This window comes from Balaenoptera physalus (genome assembly GCF_965194825.1).
Source record: "Balaenoptera physalus genome assembly, chromosome: 1".
Taxonomy (NCBI): domain Eukaryota; kingdom Metazoa; phylum Chordata; class Mammalia; order Artiodactyla; family Balaenopteridae; genus Balaenoptera; species Balaenoptera physalus.
Genome location: NC_138882.1, coordinates 82,639,420 through 82,655,086, shown reverse-complemented (window position 1 = coordinate 82,655,086; position 15,667 = coordinate 82,639,420). Strand labels below are relative to the sequence as shown.

General features: G+C 45.4%; 1 protein-coding gene across 5 annotated transcripts in view; it reads left to right on the top strand.

Moving 5' to 3' along the window:
* LOC309658454 (solute carrier family 25 member 44) overlaps positions 1-15,667 on the top strand; it is a 42,306-nt gene that overhangs the window by 23,176 nt on the left and 3,463 nt on the right. For 4 of the 5 annotated variants that reach the window (XM_082457035.1, XM_082457034.1, XM_082457039.1 and 1 more), the window contains 2 exons: positions 14,643-14,748; positions 15,475-15,575. In XM_082457035.1, the coding sequence (XP_082313161.1) occupies positions 14,643-14,748; positions 15,475-15,575 (207 nt within the window). Of the gene's footprint in view, positions 1-11,268; positions 11,361-14,642; positions 14,749-15,474; positions 15,576-15,667 lie in introns of all 5 variants that reach the window. The other variant, XM_082457036.1, reaches the window with a different exon arrangement.

Sequence of the window (15,667 nt, the reverse complement as noted above, 5' to 3'; positions counted from 1 at the left end):
CTCCAAAATTCTTGAGTTGAACATTTAACTCTTCTTTTTCAGTCGTTTTTGTTTTCTGAAAAATGTGTTTAAAACCATATATTTTCATATAATTACTGCTTTTGCTGGTTTCTACAAATTCTTATATCTAATATTTTCATAGTCATTTATGTTTTTAAATTGAGATTTAATTCATATACCATAAAATTCACCTTTTAATGAGTGAAATTAGTATATTCAAAAAGTTGTGGAACCATCACCATTATCTAATTCCAGAACATTCTTTTCACTCCAGAAACATTGTACAGTATTCATTAGCAGTCACTTCCCATTTCTCATCCCAATCTCACAGCTCCTGGTAACCATTATCTACTTTCTGTCTGTATGGATTTGCTTTTCCTGGGCATTTTATATAAATGGAACCATATAACATGTGGTCTTATGTGTCTGGCTTCTTACACTTAGCTTAATGATTTCAGGGTTCATCCGTGTTATAGTATATATGAGTACTTCACTCCTTTTTATGACTGAGTAATAATTCCATTGTATGGATATACCATATTTCATTTATCCATTCATCAGTTGATAGACATTTGGAGTTGTTTTTACTTTTTATTGTCTGTTATGAGTAATGCTGTTATGAACATCTGTGAACAGGTGTTTTCAGTTCTCTTGGGGATATACATAGAAGTGAAAATGCTGGAGTGTATAGTAATTCTATGTTTAACTTTTTCAGGAATTGCCAAACTATTGTCCAAAGCAAGTGCCAATTTACATTTACACCGGCAGTTCATGAGGGTTCTGATTTCTCCACATCCTCACCAATACTTGTTAGGTCTGTCTTTTTAATTACGGCCAGTAGTCATCCTAGTGGGTGTAAATTGGTATCTCATAGCATCTTGGATTTGCCTTTTCCTAATGATTAATGATGCTGAGCATATTTCATGTGCTTATTGACCATTTGTATATCGTCTTTGGAGAAATGTCTATTCAAATTCATTGCTCATTTAAAAAAAATATTTATTTATTTATTTTTATTTATTTGTGCCAGCTCTTGCAGCAGGTGGGCTCCTTAGTTGCAGCAGGCAGGCTCCTTAGTTGTGACTCGAGGGCTCCTTAGTTGTGGCTCACTGGCTGCTTAGTTGTGGCAGGCAGGCTCCTTAGTTGCAGCTTGCCAGCTCCTTGGTTGCGACAGATGGGCTCCTTAGTTGTGGCATGCGAACTCTTAGTTGCGGCATGCATGTGGGATCTAGTTCCCTGACCAGGAGCGAACCCAGGCCCCCTGCATTGGGAGTGTGGAGTCTTAACCACTGCGCCACCAGGAAAGTCCCTCATTGCTCATTTTCTAATTGGGTTATTTGTCGTTTTATTGTTAACTTGTAAGAATTCTAATTTTGAGAAGTCCAATTTAGATTACTTATTTATTAATTTTATTTATTTAGGTTAAAATTTGAGAAGAGTTTTTTCTTTGGTTGCTTGGGCTTTTAGTGTCATATTTAAGAAAACATTGTGTAATGCGAGGTCACGAAGATTTACACCTATATTTTCTTCTATATAGTTTTTTTTTTTTTTTTTTTTTTTTGGTTTTAAATGAGTAGGTTGTTCAGCCCCAGAACTCCTAGAATTCATGATCAGTTTTTCTGGGTTTTTTTGTCTGACTTTTTATGGAGAGAGTTCTTTTTTTTTTTTTTTATAATGAAACTCTCTAGGAGTTAAGCCAGCATTTTATTTATTTATTTATTTTTGGCTGTGTTGGGTCTTTGTTTCTGTGCGAGGGCTTTCTCCAGTTGCGGCAAGCGGGGCCACTCTTCATAGCGGTGCGCGGGCCCCTCACCGTCGCGGCCCCTCTTGTTGCGGGGCACAGGCTCCAGACGCGCAGGCTCAGCAGTTGTGGCACACGGGCCCAGCTGCTCCGCGGCATATGGGATCCTCCCAGACCAGGGCGCAAACCCGTGTCCCCTGCATTGGCAGGCAGACTCTCAACCACTGTGCCACCAGGGAAGCCCCTTCTATATAGTTTTAGCTCTTACATTTAGGTCTTTGATCCATTTTGAGTTTTTGTATGATATGAGAAAGAGGTCCAATTTCACTTTTTTACATATGGGCATCGTCATTTAATTTTATGTACTTTGTAATTTTCCTTACCATTTCCTCTTTAACCCAATGATTATTTAGTAGTATGTCATTAGGTTTCCAGACATGTAATTTTTAAAAAGTTTTCCTTTTGTTGCAATTTCTAATTTTATAGCATTATGGTGAAATAACACAGTTTGTGTGATGCTTATTGTTTGGGAATTTTTGACACTGGCTCTATATGGCTAAGTCTATGGGCAGTTTTTATCAGTGTTCCATGTACGCTTGAAAAGAGTGCAGTTTCTGTTTCTTGGGTGTAGAATTCTATACTTATTTATTAGTTTGAGCTTTTAAATTTTATTATTAAAATATTTTAGGAATTCCCTGGCAGTCTAGTGGTTAGGACTCCATGCTTCCACTGCAGGGGGCACGGGTTTGATCCCTGGTCCGGGAACTAAGATCCCGCATGCCACGAGGCGTGGCCAAAATATATATATATATATATTTTATATGCTCATTTAAAAAATCTTCTTGATTGAGCCATTCATTTTTTTAAAATCTCCCATCACAATTGTTTATATCTATTTTTCCCCATAGTCTATCTTTGTTGCATTATATAGAGAGGTTATTATTTTTACTAGACGCAAGGGAGTTTATTATTCTAAGAGAAATGGAAAGCCATTGATGTTTTTTAAGTCGTGACTGATTTTTTTTTTTTTTTTGCGTGTGTGGGAGATGGCTCTCCACTGGCTTAAAAATCTGTTTATTTGAAATGCTCTGAATACAGTGACTGATCTTTAAAAGGTACTCTGACTGCTGTGCAGATGATCGATTGTTGGTAGGATTCTTTTAAGGTCTTTCTAGGCTTCTAGACTCTGATTTTTTTGAGACCCCAGCCCACATCATGACAAATTTATTTATTTATTTAAATTTATTTATTTACTTATTTATTTTTGGCTGTGTTGGGTCTTCGTTGCTGCGTGCGGGCTTTCTCTAATTGTGGCGAGCAGGGGCTACTCTTCGTTGTGGTGCACGGGCTTCTCATTGGGGTGGCTTCTCGTTGCGGAGCACAGGCTCTAGGGCATGCGGGCTTCAGTAGTTGTGGCATGCAGGCTCTAGAGCAGAGGCTCAGTAGTTGTGCATGGACCTAGTTGCTCCACAGCGTGTGGGATCTTCCTGGACCAGGGATCAAACCTGTGCCCCCCGCACTGGCAGGTGGATTCTTAACCACTGGACCACCAGGGAAGTCCGACAAATATATTTAAAAAGCATCTAGTATCTTGACTGAGGTGGTGGTTACACATGTGATAAAGATACACAGGGGCTTCCTTGGTGGCGCAGTGGATAAGAATCCACCTGCCAATGCAGGGGACACAGGTTTGGTCCCTGGTCCAGGAAGATCCCACATGCCGCGGAGCAACTAAGCCCGTTGCCACAACTACTGAACCTGCGCTCTAGAGCCCGCGATCCACAACTACTGAAGCCCGTGTGCCTAGAGCCTGTGCTCCGCAACAAGAGAAGCCACCACAATGAGAAGCCCACGCACCACAACGAAGAGTAGCCCCTGCTCGCTACAACTAGAGAAAGCCCGGGCGCAGCAACGAAGACCCAACGCAGCCAAAAATAAATTTAAAAAAAAAAGAAAAGAAAAGAAGATGAACACACACAAACAAATGTATGTGTAACTGTTGAAATCTGAATGAGTTCTGTGGATTGTACCAATGTCAGCTTCTTGGGTTTTGTTTTTTTTTTTAGCTTCTTGGTTTTGATATTGTTCTGTAGTTGTGTAAGATGTTAATAACATCGGGGAGGATACATTTCTTTGCAGCTTCGTACAAATCTATAATTATTTCAAAAAAGTTCAAAAAAGTTTACATACAAAAAATATTCATCATAGTTCCATGTTCAGTGGAAAATAGTTGAAAACCACCAAAAATGTCCAATATTTGAAGAATGTGGTTACGTAAATATAATAACTATCTAATAAAATACTACGGGGACTTCCCTGGTGGCGCACTGGTTAAGAATCCGCCTGCCAATGGAGGGGACATGGGTTCAAGCCCTGGTCTGGCAAGATCCCACATGCCGCGGAGCAACTAAGCCTGTGTGCCACAACTGCTGAGCCTGTGCTCTAGAGACCACGAGCCACAACTACTGAGCCCACGCGCCCTGGAGCCCATGCTCCGCAACAAGAGAAGCCACCGCAATGAGAAGCCTGGGCACCGCAAGGAAGAGTAGCCCCCACTCGCCACAACTAAAGAAAGCCCGTGCGCAACGAAGACCCAACACAGCCAAAAATAAATATAAATAAATACATTTTTTTAAAAAAGGTTAAAAAAAAAAGAATGGATTGGAGGGGAAGATGAGGAAAAGGGGAACTCCAAGAGGATGCTGACTCTTCATGATGGTGGTTTAGTGGAGGGTTTTACCATCTACTGAGATGGGGAAGAAACACTCCCTGCTGAGAGCTGGGGGAGAGAAATGGGTCTGGGGTTGGAAATCAAGATGTCTGTTTGGATAGGTTCAGTTGGAGATGCAAGGCAGCCACACTTCCGTTTCACAGCTCTTTGCTCCCTCATCCTTCCAGCCCACCGACTGTCAAACCGAACTTCAGTATCCTGTCTGCACTCCTCTGCCCCTACACTCAGCCTCCGAGCAGCACTGTAGAGTCTCACCCATGGTAGAAAATGGTGCCTCCACAAAGTCATGTTCTTGGAATTCATGTGGGCCCTCAGTGAGCCCATGATCCTCATGTCTCCAGCCAGTTCTCTTGCCCTTCTCCACAGTAGTTATTTAAAATCTTCATCATGTCCCTCAGGCCCTTCCCCTGCTCTGCTCCCTGTACCCTCTCAGTGAAAATGACCCCAACACCTGGTTCATAGAGAGAATTGAGACCACCAGGCAGGAGTTTATACATTTACAAATTTGGCTGAGAGATGCCCAATCTTGCATCCTCCTAGCGACCTCCCCATCAATTTCCTTCCCTTTACATCCCAGGTTGTGGCTTTGGGTCTCTGCATTCCCAGGTTCTAGTTCTCCATCTCCAGTTTTTTCCTCAGCTTAGGGCAATTTGCCACCATTCCCCTAAAACCTTCCTTTCAAGGTCACTAATAACTCTGTTGCTAAATATTTTGGATATTTTTTCATCTTTAACCTACTTGCTTTCCTTGCAGCATTTGACTGTTAACCACTTCTCTGTTCTTGATATTTCTCTCTTGGCTTGCAACACCATTCTCTGTCCCTTTACCTCACTAGTTGCTCCTTCTTGGGCTCTACTTTCTCCACTTGTCCCTTAAATGTGTGAATATTGCCCTTTCCTTACTTCACCTACACATGTTCATGATCCCATCGCATTTGATATCTTGCAGCTGCTGAAAGTCCTTTGTGACTGTTCATTGCTCCTTACCATGGCTTCCAAGGCCCCACATGTTCTAGCCCCTGCCTACTTCTTGTTCCCCTCTCTAACTATACTTGGTCATACTAACCTCCTCATTCCCTAGAATGTCAAAAGCTTTCCCACCTCAGGGCATTTGCACTTGTTGTTTGCTCTGCCAGAAATGGTTTTCCTCCATCTCGTCCCTGACCTTCTCTAAAGCCACCTTTCTCCCCTGGTTATTCTTTATCATGGCACCATATTTTATTCCTTCATAGCACTTATCACAGTATATAGTTCTACTGTCTGCCTGTTTGTTTGTGGTCGATCTTCCCCACATAAAACGTAAGGTCCTTGAGGACAGAATCTTATCTGTCTTGTTCACCACTCTCTACTCATTGCTTATTATGGTGCCTGGCACATCGTAGACATTCAATAAATAGTTTTGGAATAAATGAGGGTTCCCAAGCCACATCTTCCTCCTGAGCATCAGACCTCTATCTCTAACAGTCTACTACTAGAAATCTCCACTTGGTGTCCCTCAGAACCATTAAGTTCAGCAAAACAGGATTTCTTCTCCCTCTGTGGTCCCAAACTTGGTTGAAGATACCACCATCTACTCATTCTCTAGGCCAGAGATTTGGGAGTCCTCATTGACCCCTTACTTCCAGTCAGCCACCAAGCCCTGTTGGTTCCAGCCTGTCTCCTCAGTGTCCTCTTCATCCTTGTGCAAATGCTTTAGTTCAGACCCTCACTATCTCTCATAGGATTGTTGCACCAGCTTCCAAATGGCCCTCCAGCTTCAGTCCTGCCCCCTCCAGTCTACAGCTCAGATTTGAGCATGTCTTTCTCCTGCTTAATTGGCTCAGGGTTGCTTCCAGAATCAAATGTCAGCTCCTTAGCTTAGTGTAAAAGGCCATAAACTCCTTGGCCCCTCCTGTCTCTCTAGCCATGGTCAGGGCCGTGGGTATGCAGCATATGCACACTTGCGTGCAGGCGCAAACACACACGCACATAAGCTCTTCTGCATTGAGTGCTGCACTGTCCCCCCACCCTTGCCACCTGCTCTTTCCACTTACTGCTTCTCCTCGCTAGAACGGCCTTCCCCTCGTTTGGTTAGGTAGGAACTTATGGCTGGTTTCCACATAGAAAGGGCTCAGTAAAATGTCATGTATGAATACAGACTTTTAAAATGTATCCAAATACTTGACCCTCTCCCAAGTCATTAGAAGTCCTCAATCCCAAAGACCAAGTATTTATACCGAGGACAGGAATCTTTACGTAGTAAAAGCTAGTTTATTCACATGTCATTTATCCAAACGGATATTTTAAACTGCAGGTTGGTTTTCCCTACAACTCAGCATATTTTTCACATTCATGTTAGCTTAACGAGGGGGGCAAATTATATGATGCACTCCAGAGTGACTGGAAGATTATTGGCCTCGCTGGGCTATCAGATCTCACAGACCCACAACCCTGTCTTCAGTTAGGGTGTCTTCCTTTCATTGGATCGGCTGACGCAAAGACGCCTGAATCTGTCCTTTCTCAGGCTTCAGAACATAGAAACGTGGCCATGTTGGAACTTACCACTTGCGACCTCTCCCTTGTCCTCTGAAAATGAAGGATTCTTTTCTGTGCTTACAGCCTCCTGGACCTTCTGAGAAACAGCTCTTCTCTTAAAGCAAGCAGATGAGGCTTTCTATGTTTTGTTATAAATCAGGACCCGCCAAGAGAGGCAGTTGGTTAGAGTTGGTGTTGGTGGGGTCCCGGTTGAAGTTAGCACTGTTTGGGGTACCCATGGCACCTGGCAGCTGTGCCACATGTGTTGTCAGTGCCGGGAGGGCTGAAGGGAGTGAGAGGTGATTGACAGTTCCTAAGTTCTTAGATGCCAGACTGGTCCAGTGCCTGTCTTGGTCCAGTCTTACAGCCTGAGATGTGCTGCAGAGTGTGATTTGTGTAACTGACTTAAAGCCTATGTCTGACAATGACCAAGGAAGGAGAGCTGATTGCATTTGTACATGAACTGGTAGAGTTTTAAACTAGTGGCAGAGACTGTTGGTGTTCATAGGAAACAGTTTTTCACAGGAAAAAGAGTGGTTTGATATATAAAATGTTCTGATTAAATAAGTGTTTCAGAAATATCTCACCCTCTTTGAATGTGCAGATGATGCGTGCTACTGGCAGTGATTAGTTTCTGAAGTGTTGGTATGACTCACCAGACTGTGGTGTGCGGCTTCAGCCCCATCATGCTGATCCTCTCTTCTTTGTGTGTTTCCAGACCATCTACCTCGCTCTATCCCCACTGCGTCTGCCTTGCTCAAGTTGGCAGTTACCTCAGCTGTGCCTCCTGAGTCTACCCTCACACAGCAGCCGGAGGGAGCTTCTAACATACAAATATGATCTTGTCCCACCCCTGCTTAAAACCCTTTTCTAGCTCTTCCCATCATGATACGGTCTAGACTCTATGTGTCTGGCCTACCAGCCTGCAGACTGTGTGTCTTGGAGGCCAAGGCACCTGATCCAGAGCAGATGGTTCCACCATGTCCCAACTCTGTGACCTTGGACAAGCTTCTCTCTGCCTCAGCATTCGCATCTGAAAAATGGGCATGGTGATAATAGACCCTACTTCATAGAGTTATCGTGAGGACTAAGTGAGTTACTCCACGTAGAGTGCTTAGAACAGTGCCTGGTTCTAGTCAGTGCTCAGTACACATTTCCTGTTATTACATCTTCATACACAGGCATGCCTGTGCACTCTTCAGCTGCGCTGACAGGGCCTTCTGTCCTCTGACCGACTCGTGCTGCTCTCACAGGTCTCAGACGTTGCTTCCTCCAGGGAGCCTTTGTTGGTTGCATCACTTGCAAATATTTTCTCCCAGTTCGTAGGTTGTCTTTTCATTTGGTTTATGGTTTCCTTTGCTGTGCAAAAGCTTGTAAGTTTGATTAGGTCCCATTTGTTTATTTTTGCTTTGATTTTTATTGCCTTGGGAGGCTGGCCTAAGAAAACATTGGTACAATTTACGTCAGAGAATGTTTTGTCTATGTTTTCTTCTAGGAGTTTTACGGTGTCAGGTCTTATATTTTAAGTCTTTAAGCCATTTTGAGTTTATTTTTGTGTATGGTGTGAGGGAATGTTCTAACTTAACTGATTTACATGTGGCTGACTGACCTCTTATTTTCATCAAGGAACACTTTTTTTTTTTTTAATTTTATTTATTTATTTATTTATTTATTTATTTATTATTTATTGGCTGTGTTGGGTCTTCGTTTCTGTGCGAGGGCTTTCTTTAGTCGCGGCAAGTGGGGGCCACTCTTCATCGCGGTGCGCGGGCCTCTCACTATCGCGGCCTCTCTTGTTGCGGAGCACAAGCTCCAGACGTGCAGGCTCAGTAGTTGTGGCTCATGGGCCTAGTTGCTCCGCGGCATGTGGGATCCCCCCAGACCAGGGCTCGAACCCGTGTCCCCTGCATTAGCAGGCAGATTCTCAACCACCACGCCACCAGGGAAGCCAAGGAACACTTCTGTTTTCTTTTCCCCCTCTTGCTTTCTCAGTCCTGGGGCCGAGAAAGGGGGAAGGGGGAAAGACCAAACAGAGAAACCCCTCCCCTCCCCTCCCCTCCCCTCCCTTCCCTTTTCTCTGCTTTCTTTTTTTTAAATAAATTTATTTATTTATTTATTTACTTTTGGCTGTGTTAGGTCTTTGTTGCTGTGCATGGGCTCTCTCTAGTTGCAGCGAGCGAGGGCTACTCTTCGTTGCGGTGCATGGGCTTCTCATTGCAGTGGCTTCTCTTGTTGCAGAGCACAGACTCTAGGGTGTGCGGGCTTCGGTAGTTGTGGCTCGCAGGCTCTAGAGCGCAGGCTCAGTAGTTGTGGCGCACAGGCTTAGTTGCTCCGCAGCATATGGGATCTTCCCCGACCAGGGCTCGAACCCGTGTCCCCTGCATTGGCAGGAGGATTCTTAACCCCTGCTCCACCAGGGAAGTCCGAGAAACATTTCTTAATGAAACAGGGCAGCTGTACAGGTGGTGGTTGGAGGGTGGAGAGCATGAATTTCTGTCACTGCGCTCCCCAGCTTCTATCCCCAGCTTCTATCCGTCTTGGTCTGTCTTTGGCCTCCACTCCTTTACTGGTCGGAAACGCCAGTTCTCACCCGCCCTCTGGCGGACAGTCTGTGGAACAGGCGTTCAGTCAGGCAGCGAGCCGATTACCATGGAGAAGGAAGGCAAGCCAGGGCTTCCTTAGCACTCGTACAGGTGTTTACTTGTCTGTGCCTCTGTCTTTCCATTCCTACACAATTTATCTGCGTATATAAACTGACAGATTGACTAGCCACCAGAGTTTGATTCTGGCCTTAAGTACTTTAAGTTAAACTTGTGTGATAACTCAGTTTACAATGAGTTTTTAGTGCAGTAAAAGACATGCTTTATCAGTGAGTTCAGAAACAGTGATGGTATCTCAGATATTGCACAAGAAGTATTTAAGAGAAAAAAATAGGTTAAAATCAGTTAATGTAGTCATCTCTGTTTTGAAACAGTAAATGCAGCTTTTAAAAGTTACTTTCATTGATGACAAATGTGGCCCTTTTTGTGGGACCACAGTGTAGCCTTTTCTTTGTAGTGGGGGCCAATGGGTTCTTCCTGCACATGCAGTTGCAACCAAGATGCATTTACTAAGCCCCTGCCTTCTGCAGACTTCTCAACCTTGGGAAGCCAAGTTACTGACTGTGTTCTGCACTTCTCAGGGGGTGGTGAGGACTGTTCCTTTGAGAATAGTAATAATAATTGTAGCTAACATGGAGCATTTCCGGGTGTGCTCTGCACTGTACTAAGTATTTATATATGTAACCTCATTTAATCTTCACAGTAATTTTGTGACTTATGGATAGTTATTATCTCCATTTGACAAAGGAGGAAACTGATGCTTATAAAGGTAAAGAAGTTGTCCAGGATCACTCAGCTGATGAGGGGTAGAGGTAGGATTTGAACCTAGGCAAAAGGACAGGCAGTCTTTAGAGCCGTACACTTACCCAGCACAAAGCTGGATGGCCCCTTGTGTACCCTTGGAAGGCCGAGGCCAGGAGACCGTTCCAGCAGAGGGCAAAGCGGGGCTTGGCAGAGAGGCCATTGGGGATGCTCTGTGAAGAGGACTGCTCTGTCCAAGTAGCCCAGGCCCTGGTACCCTGGGGTCCAGGGTAGGGGAGGTGGCTGGGAATGGACCAAGCCTGAGGCCACGCAGCCCAGGTCTCAGCTCAGCCCCAGTCGCCTGGTCTACAGCATGTCTTGAGTGTGCTATGTATCTAATACTGTTCTGGGTACCCTGGAAATCCCAGCGCCATTGCAGATGGCATCTCTATCCACAAAGATAATATAGTTTATATGAGAAGATAAAAGTTGACATTTGGATGGGGTGGCAATGAATGTTTTCTAAAATGCATCACTTTTCCTGTTTCTCTGTGAATGTATGTTTTCGGGAAATTCACAAGGGCATTCACAGCATTCCCAAGTCTGCATTGTCTCTCAAGAAAGGAATCCCTGGGGGCTGGGGAGAGAGGGAATTGCATGAAGGTGATCAAAAGATACAAACTTCCAGTTATAAGATAAATAAGTACTAGGGATGTAACGTACAACTTGATGACTACAGTTAACACTGCTGTATGGTATATGTGAAAGCTGTTAAGAAAGCAGATCCTACGAATTCTCATAACAAGGAAAATCCTTTTTTTTTCTTTTCTTTCTTTTTTTTTGTTTCTATTTGAGATGATGGATATTAACTAAACTTATTGTAGTAATCATTTAACAATATATGTAAGTCAAATCATTATGCTGTATACCTTAAACTTACAGGGTGCTGTATGTCAATTATGTCTCAATGAAACTAGAAGAAAAGAAAAGAAACCTAAATGTCCATCGATAGATGAATGGATAAAGAAGATATGGTAAATATATACAGTGGAATATTACTCAGCCATAAAAAGAAATGAAATTGGGTCATTTGTAGAGATGTGGATGGACGTAGAGTCTGTCATATAGGGTGAAGTAAGTCAGAAAGAGAAAAACTAATATCGTATATTAATGCATATATGTGGAATCTAGAAAGATGGTACAGGTGAATATATTTGCAGGGCAGGAATAGAAACGCAGACGTACAGAACGGACGTGTGGACACAGTGGGGGAAGGGGAGGGTAGGATGAATTGGGAGATTAGGTTTGACATAAATACACTACCATGTGTAAAATAGACAGCTAGTGGGAACCCGCTGTATAGCACAGGGAGCTCAACTCAGTGCTCTGTGATGACCTAGATGGGTGGGATGGGGGGGAGGGAGGTCCAAGAGGGAGGGGATAAATGTATACATATAACTGATTCACTTCACTGTACAGCAGAAACTAACACAACATTGTAAAGCAATTATACTCCAATAAAAAAAGAAAAGAAAAGAAATCACTTTCCTCCTGGCGTCCAACCTGGCTGTTCTCCCTCCATGTCCTTGGAGCATATGTTTCCCATCTTGTGTGTTTGTAACAGTGTGCATGTTTCTGGGTCCTTCACTTTCACTGAAGTTTCAGACCCCAAAGGGGACACCAGAAGGGTTGACGGGCAGCACCGGTGGGCAGAATTATCCTCACCCCTTCCCTGGGCCCTGTCTGCTGCCAGCCGCCTGAACTGGGTGGAGATGCACCCAGCTCAGATGCGCCTGGCGAGTGGGCTGGGAGGAGGAACAGGATCTCCCGTGTTTGAGCCAAACCCATGTTAAGCCACAATTACCCGGTTTCAATTGCAGCTGTGCTTTGTCAGGCGTCATGTATCCCTCCACATCCTCCATATAGCCACAGACTGCGTGGCTCGTGGGGCCAGCGGCAAAACAAGATGTCTGGGGCTCTGCTGCGGGTTGAAATGATGCCTGTCATCTTTGTATTGTCCTTTTGGTACCTAGGTTTAGCCTCCAAGGGGTACTGATATCGAATGTGTACCCTCAGAAGGATGGGAGACTGTCACCCTTACCCAGAGGTGTGCTGGTAGGTGCGTACAGCCAGCTCTCCTGAAATAAAGCTCTGGCTTGCAGTGTTTGCCAGTTTCTGAGGTGTAAATACTCCTAAGCTTACCAGCGTAGCATCACTACACACAGTAGAGAAGAGATGGGCGGCAGCACACCTGTTTCCACAGATCGAGACCATAGATGGAAACAGCTTCCAGAGCAGAGTAAAATGTGTAGAATGATTAGGAAGTCATATGTTTTGAGCAGTTATTATCTTTTTTTTAAAAATAAATTTACTTATTTTATTTATTTATTTTTGGCTGCGTTGGGTCTTCATTGCTGCGTGCGGGCTTTCTCTAGTTGCGGCGAGCAGGGGCTACTCTTTGTTGCAGTGCGTGGGCTTCTCATTGCGGTGGCTTCTCTTGTTGCGGAGCACAGGCTCTAGGTGCGCGGGCTTCAGTAGTTGTGGCACGTGGGCTTAGTAGTTGTGGCTCGCAGGCTCTAGAGCGCAGGCTCAGTAGTTGTGGCGCACGGGCTTAGTTGCTCCGCGGCATGTGGGATCTTCCCGGACCAGGGCTCGAACCCATGTCCCCTGCATTGGCAGGCGGATTCTTAACCACTGCCCCACCAGGGAAGTCCTGGTACCTTTGTTTTTAATATAATTTATTGTAACTTTGTATAATTTAATTTTCAGTAATGGCTGTGTTTAACAACTGGCTCACAGATTTCCTGGAAATTTAACGGTTATCTCTTGCAAGCCACTGTGAGCTGGCCTCAGGACACCACTGCTCTCACACTGCACCTGTTTCAGAAGACATTGTTTTGGGGGTAGGAATTGGGCCAGGAGGCCCAAAGAAGCATGAGAAAGGGAGGACCCAGTAGTGACTCCCTGGGTGTGGTGGGGGCTATGCATGGAGTTCCAGGTACCTAACACCCTGTTTGTCCAGAGCCCAGCAGCCTGGCCCACATGGCTGAGGGGTATCTGGGCCCATAGCGAAGCATCAGGGTGGGTTTTTTGTGTTCCAGGACTCCTTCTCAGACACTTTTTGCAGGTCCCTTGAACGTTGCTTCATCAGAGAGGGCTTCACCGACCACCTCCACACTTAGAGGTGATCCCCATGGTACACCCTCTCAGCCCCATGACCCCGGTCCTTTTCCTTCCAGGCACTCTCCACAAGTAATCTTCTCCACATTCACATGTGAGTTTCTGTGTTTGCTGCCATCTCTTCCTCTACTGGAAGCTCTAGGAGGGCTGTGCCAGTCTCACTGACCCGGAGCACCCAGCACATAGCAGGTGCTCAGTGAACACTTGTGGAGGGGAAGGGCCTGAGAGAGCAGGCTGAGAGACACGCACAAAAACGAGGAGGGAGAGGAGACAGCCATTTACCTTATTTGAGTTTCTTTTTCCAAGAAGAACAAGCCGTTGGGAGTGTACTGGGTACCCTTTGACCTTTCCAGCTACAAGGGGTGTTATATCTGCTGCCAAGTGACAGAGACCTGATTTTAAATGGCATGAACAATAAGAGAAATCCATTAGCTCACTAACAAGAAGCCCCAAGGTAGGGTTGCTCCAGGTGGGCGTTTTCAGCAGCTTGACGATGTTCTCAGAGACCCAAGTTCTTTCCCTCTTTCTGCTCTGCCTCCTTAGGGTAGAAACTCTGCTCTCAGACCAGGCCCTCCATGGTTGCCGGGAGCTAGAGGCATCACCTGGATATAGTCATTCCCTACAGACATCAGTTCCTTCCTGTGTGGCTCTTTTTAGGAGTAAGGAAACCTCTCCCAGAGACCACATGTCCTGTCCTAACGCAGCCCTGCAAGGGGACTAGAATGACCAGAGATTCTCAAAGTGGAGTGCCCAGACCAGCAGCACCAGCATCACCTTGGAGCTTGTTCAAAACTGAGGGGGTGGAGCCCAGCGATCTGAGTTTTAACAAGCTCTCCTGGTGATTTGGTGCTTGGTAAGGTCAAGTTTAAGAACCACGGCTGGCCTAATTGTGACCCACCCTTCAGAGGGAGACACCTGAACTCAGCTGGGGCTCTGCTGAGAGGAAGTGGGGAGACTGGTGGGGCTGAGCCATCCTCAGAGACTGGAGCTGCAGATGAGACACTTTGCATCCACTGCCTTTAACCAGCGCCATGAAGAAGACAAGGCTCAGAGTTCTGTGATGAGGGGCAGGGCTGCCCAGGCAAGAGCCAATGACTCTGAACCCCCCAACCTTTGCCTTCTCTCCTTCCCCCCAGCTACCAGAGATTCACTGACTGTTACAAGTGCTTCTACCAGTTGCAGCCTGAGATGACACAGCGCATCTATGACAAGTTTGTAACTCAGTTGCAGACATCTATCCAGGTGAGTGGCAAGAAGCCCAGCAGGTACTATTGGCTCGGGTCCTGCCTCCAGATCGTCAGCCCCCTGAAGGCAGGGACCCTGCCCTCAGCCCCTCTCTACCCTCAGTCCCCAAAACTGTCCTCTGTTCCTTCCAAATGACAGGGGTGTCTTGAATGCCCCTTCTCTCTTTGCCCTGTGTTGTAATGGAGTTTATAGTTGTTGTCCCACCTGACCTTGTGAGCTCAGCGAGGGCACGCCTGGGTCTACTCCTCTGTGTTCCTCCAGCACCTGGTGCAAAGCCTGGCACAGAGGAGGCACTTAGCAAATTGTTGAATTCATTGGAACTGCATACCGGAGGGGATACAGAAAAGGACAGGATTCCATTCCTGTCTTTAAGTAACTGTGATCCCTCTCGGGAGTTTAACTTCCATGCTGTCACACTCCAGGATGGGCTTCGTTAAGCATCTGAATGTGTGTACTGTCCGCAAAGGGTGCTCGGCTGTGGGGACAACCACAGGGATGCAGCCTTCAGAGATGATGTGCAGGAGGAGAGGCTTGCTGCAGGCTCTTTTTAAATGTATTCTATTTTTACTTTATTTTCTTAATTATAAAAGTCACATGTAGAAAAGCTGGAATGTTTGTATAAAGACAGAACTTAAATTAGCTAAAATTTTACGAAGTGCCATTAGTAGTTCAGCATATGGAATTGTCTGGTATTACTATAGCTCTTTCCTCTTTTCTCTTCAGGAGGAAATCTCTGAAATCAAAGCGGAGGGAAACCTGGAAGCCGTCCTGAATGCGCTGGATGCGATTGTGGAAGAAAGCAAGGACTGCAAGGAGCCGGCTTGGTGAGAAGGGTGATGCCTGCTCCCCCGGCCACTGGAGGGCTCGCGGGGAAAGAGGCAGCATTTCAGCATCTTGAAGGAGCTTTTCTGATGGA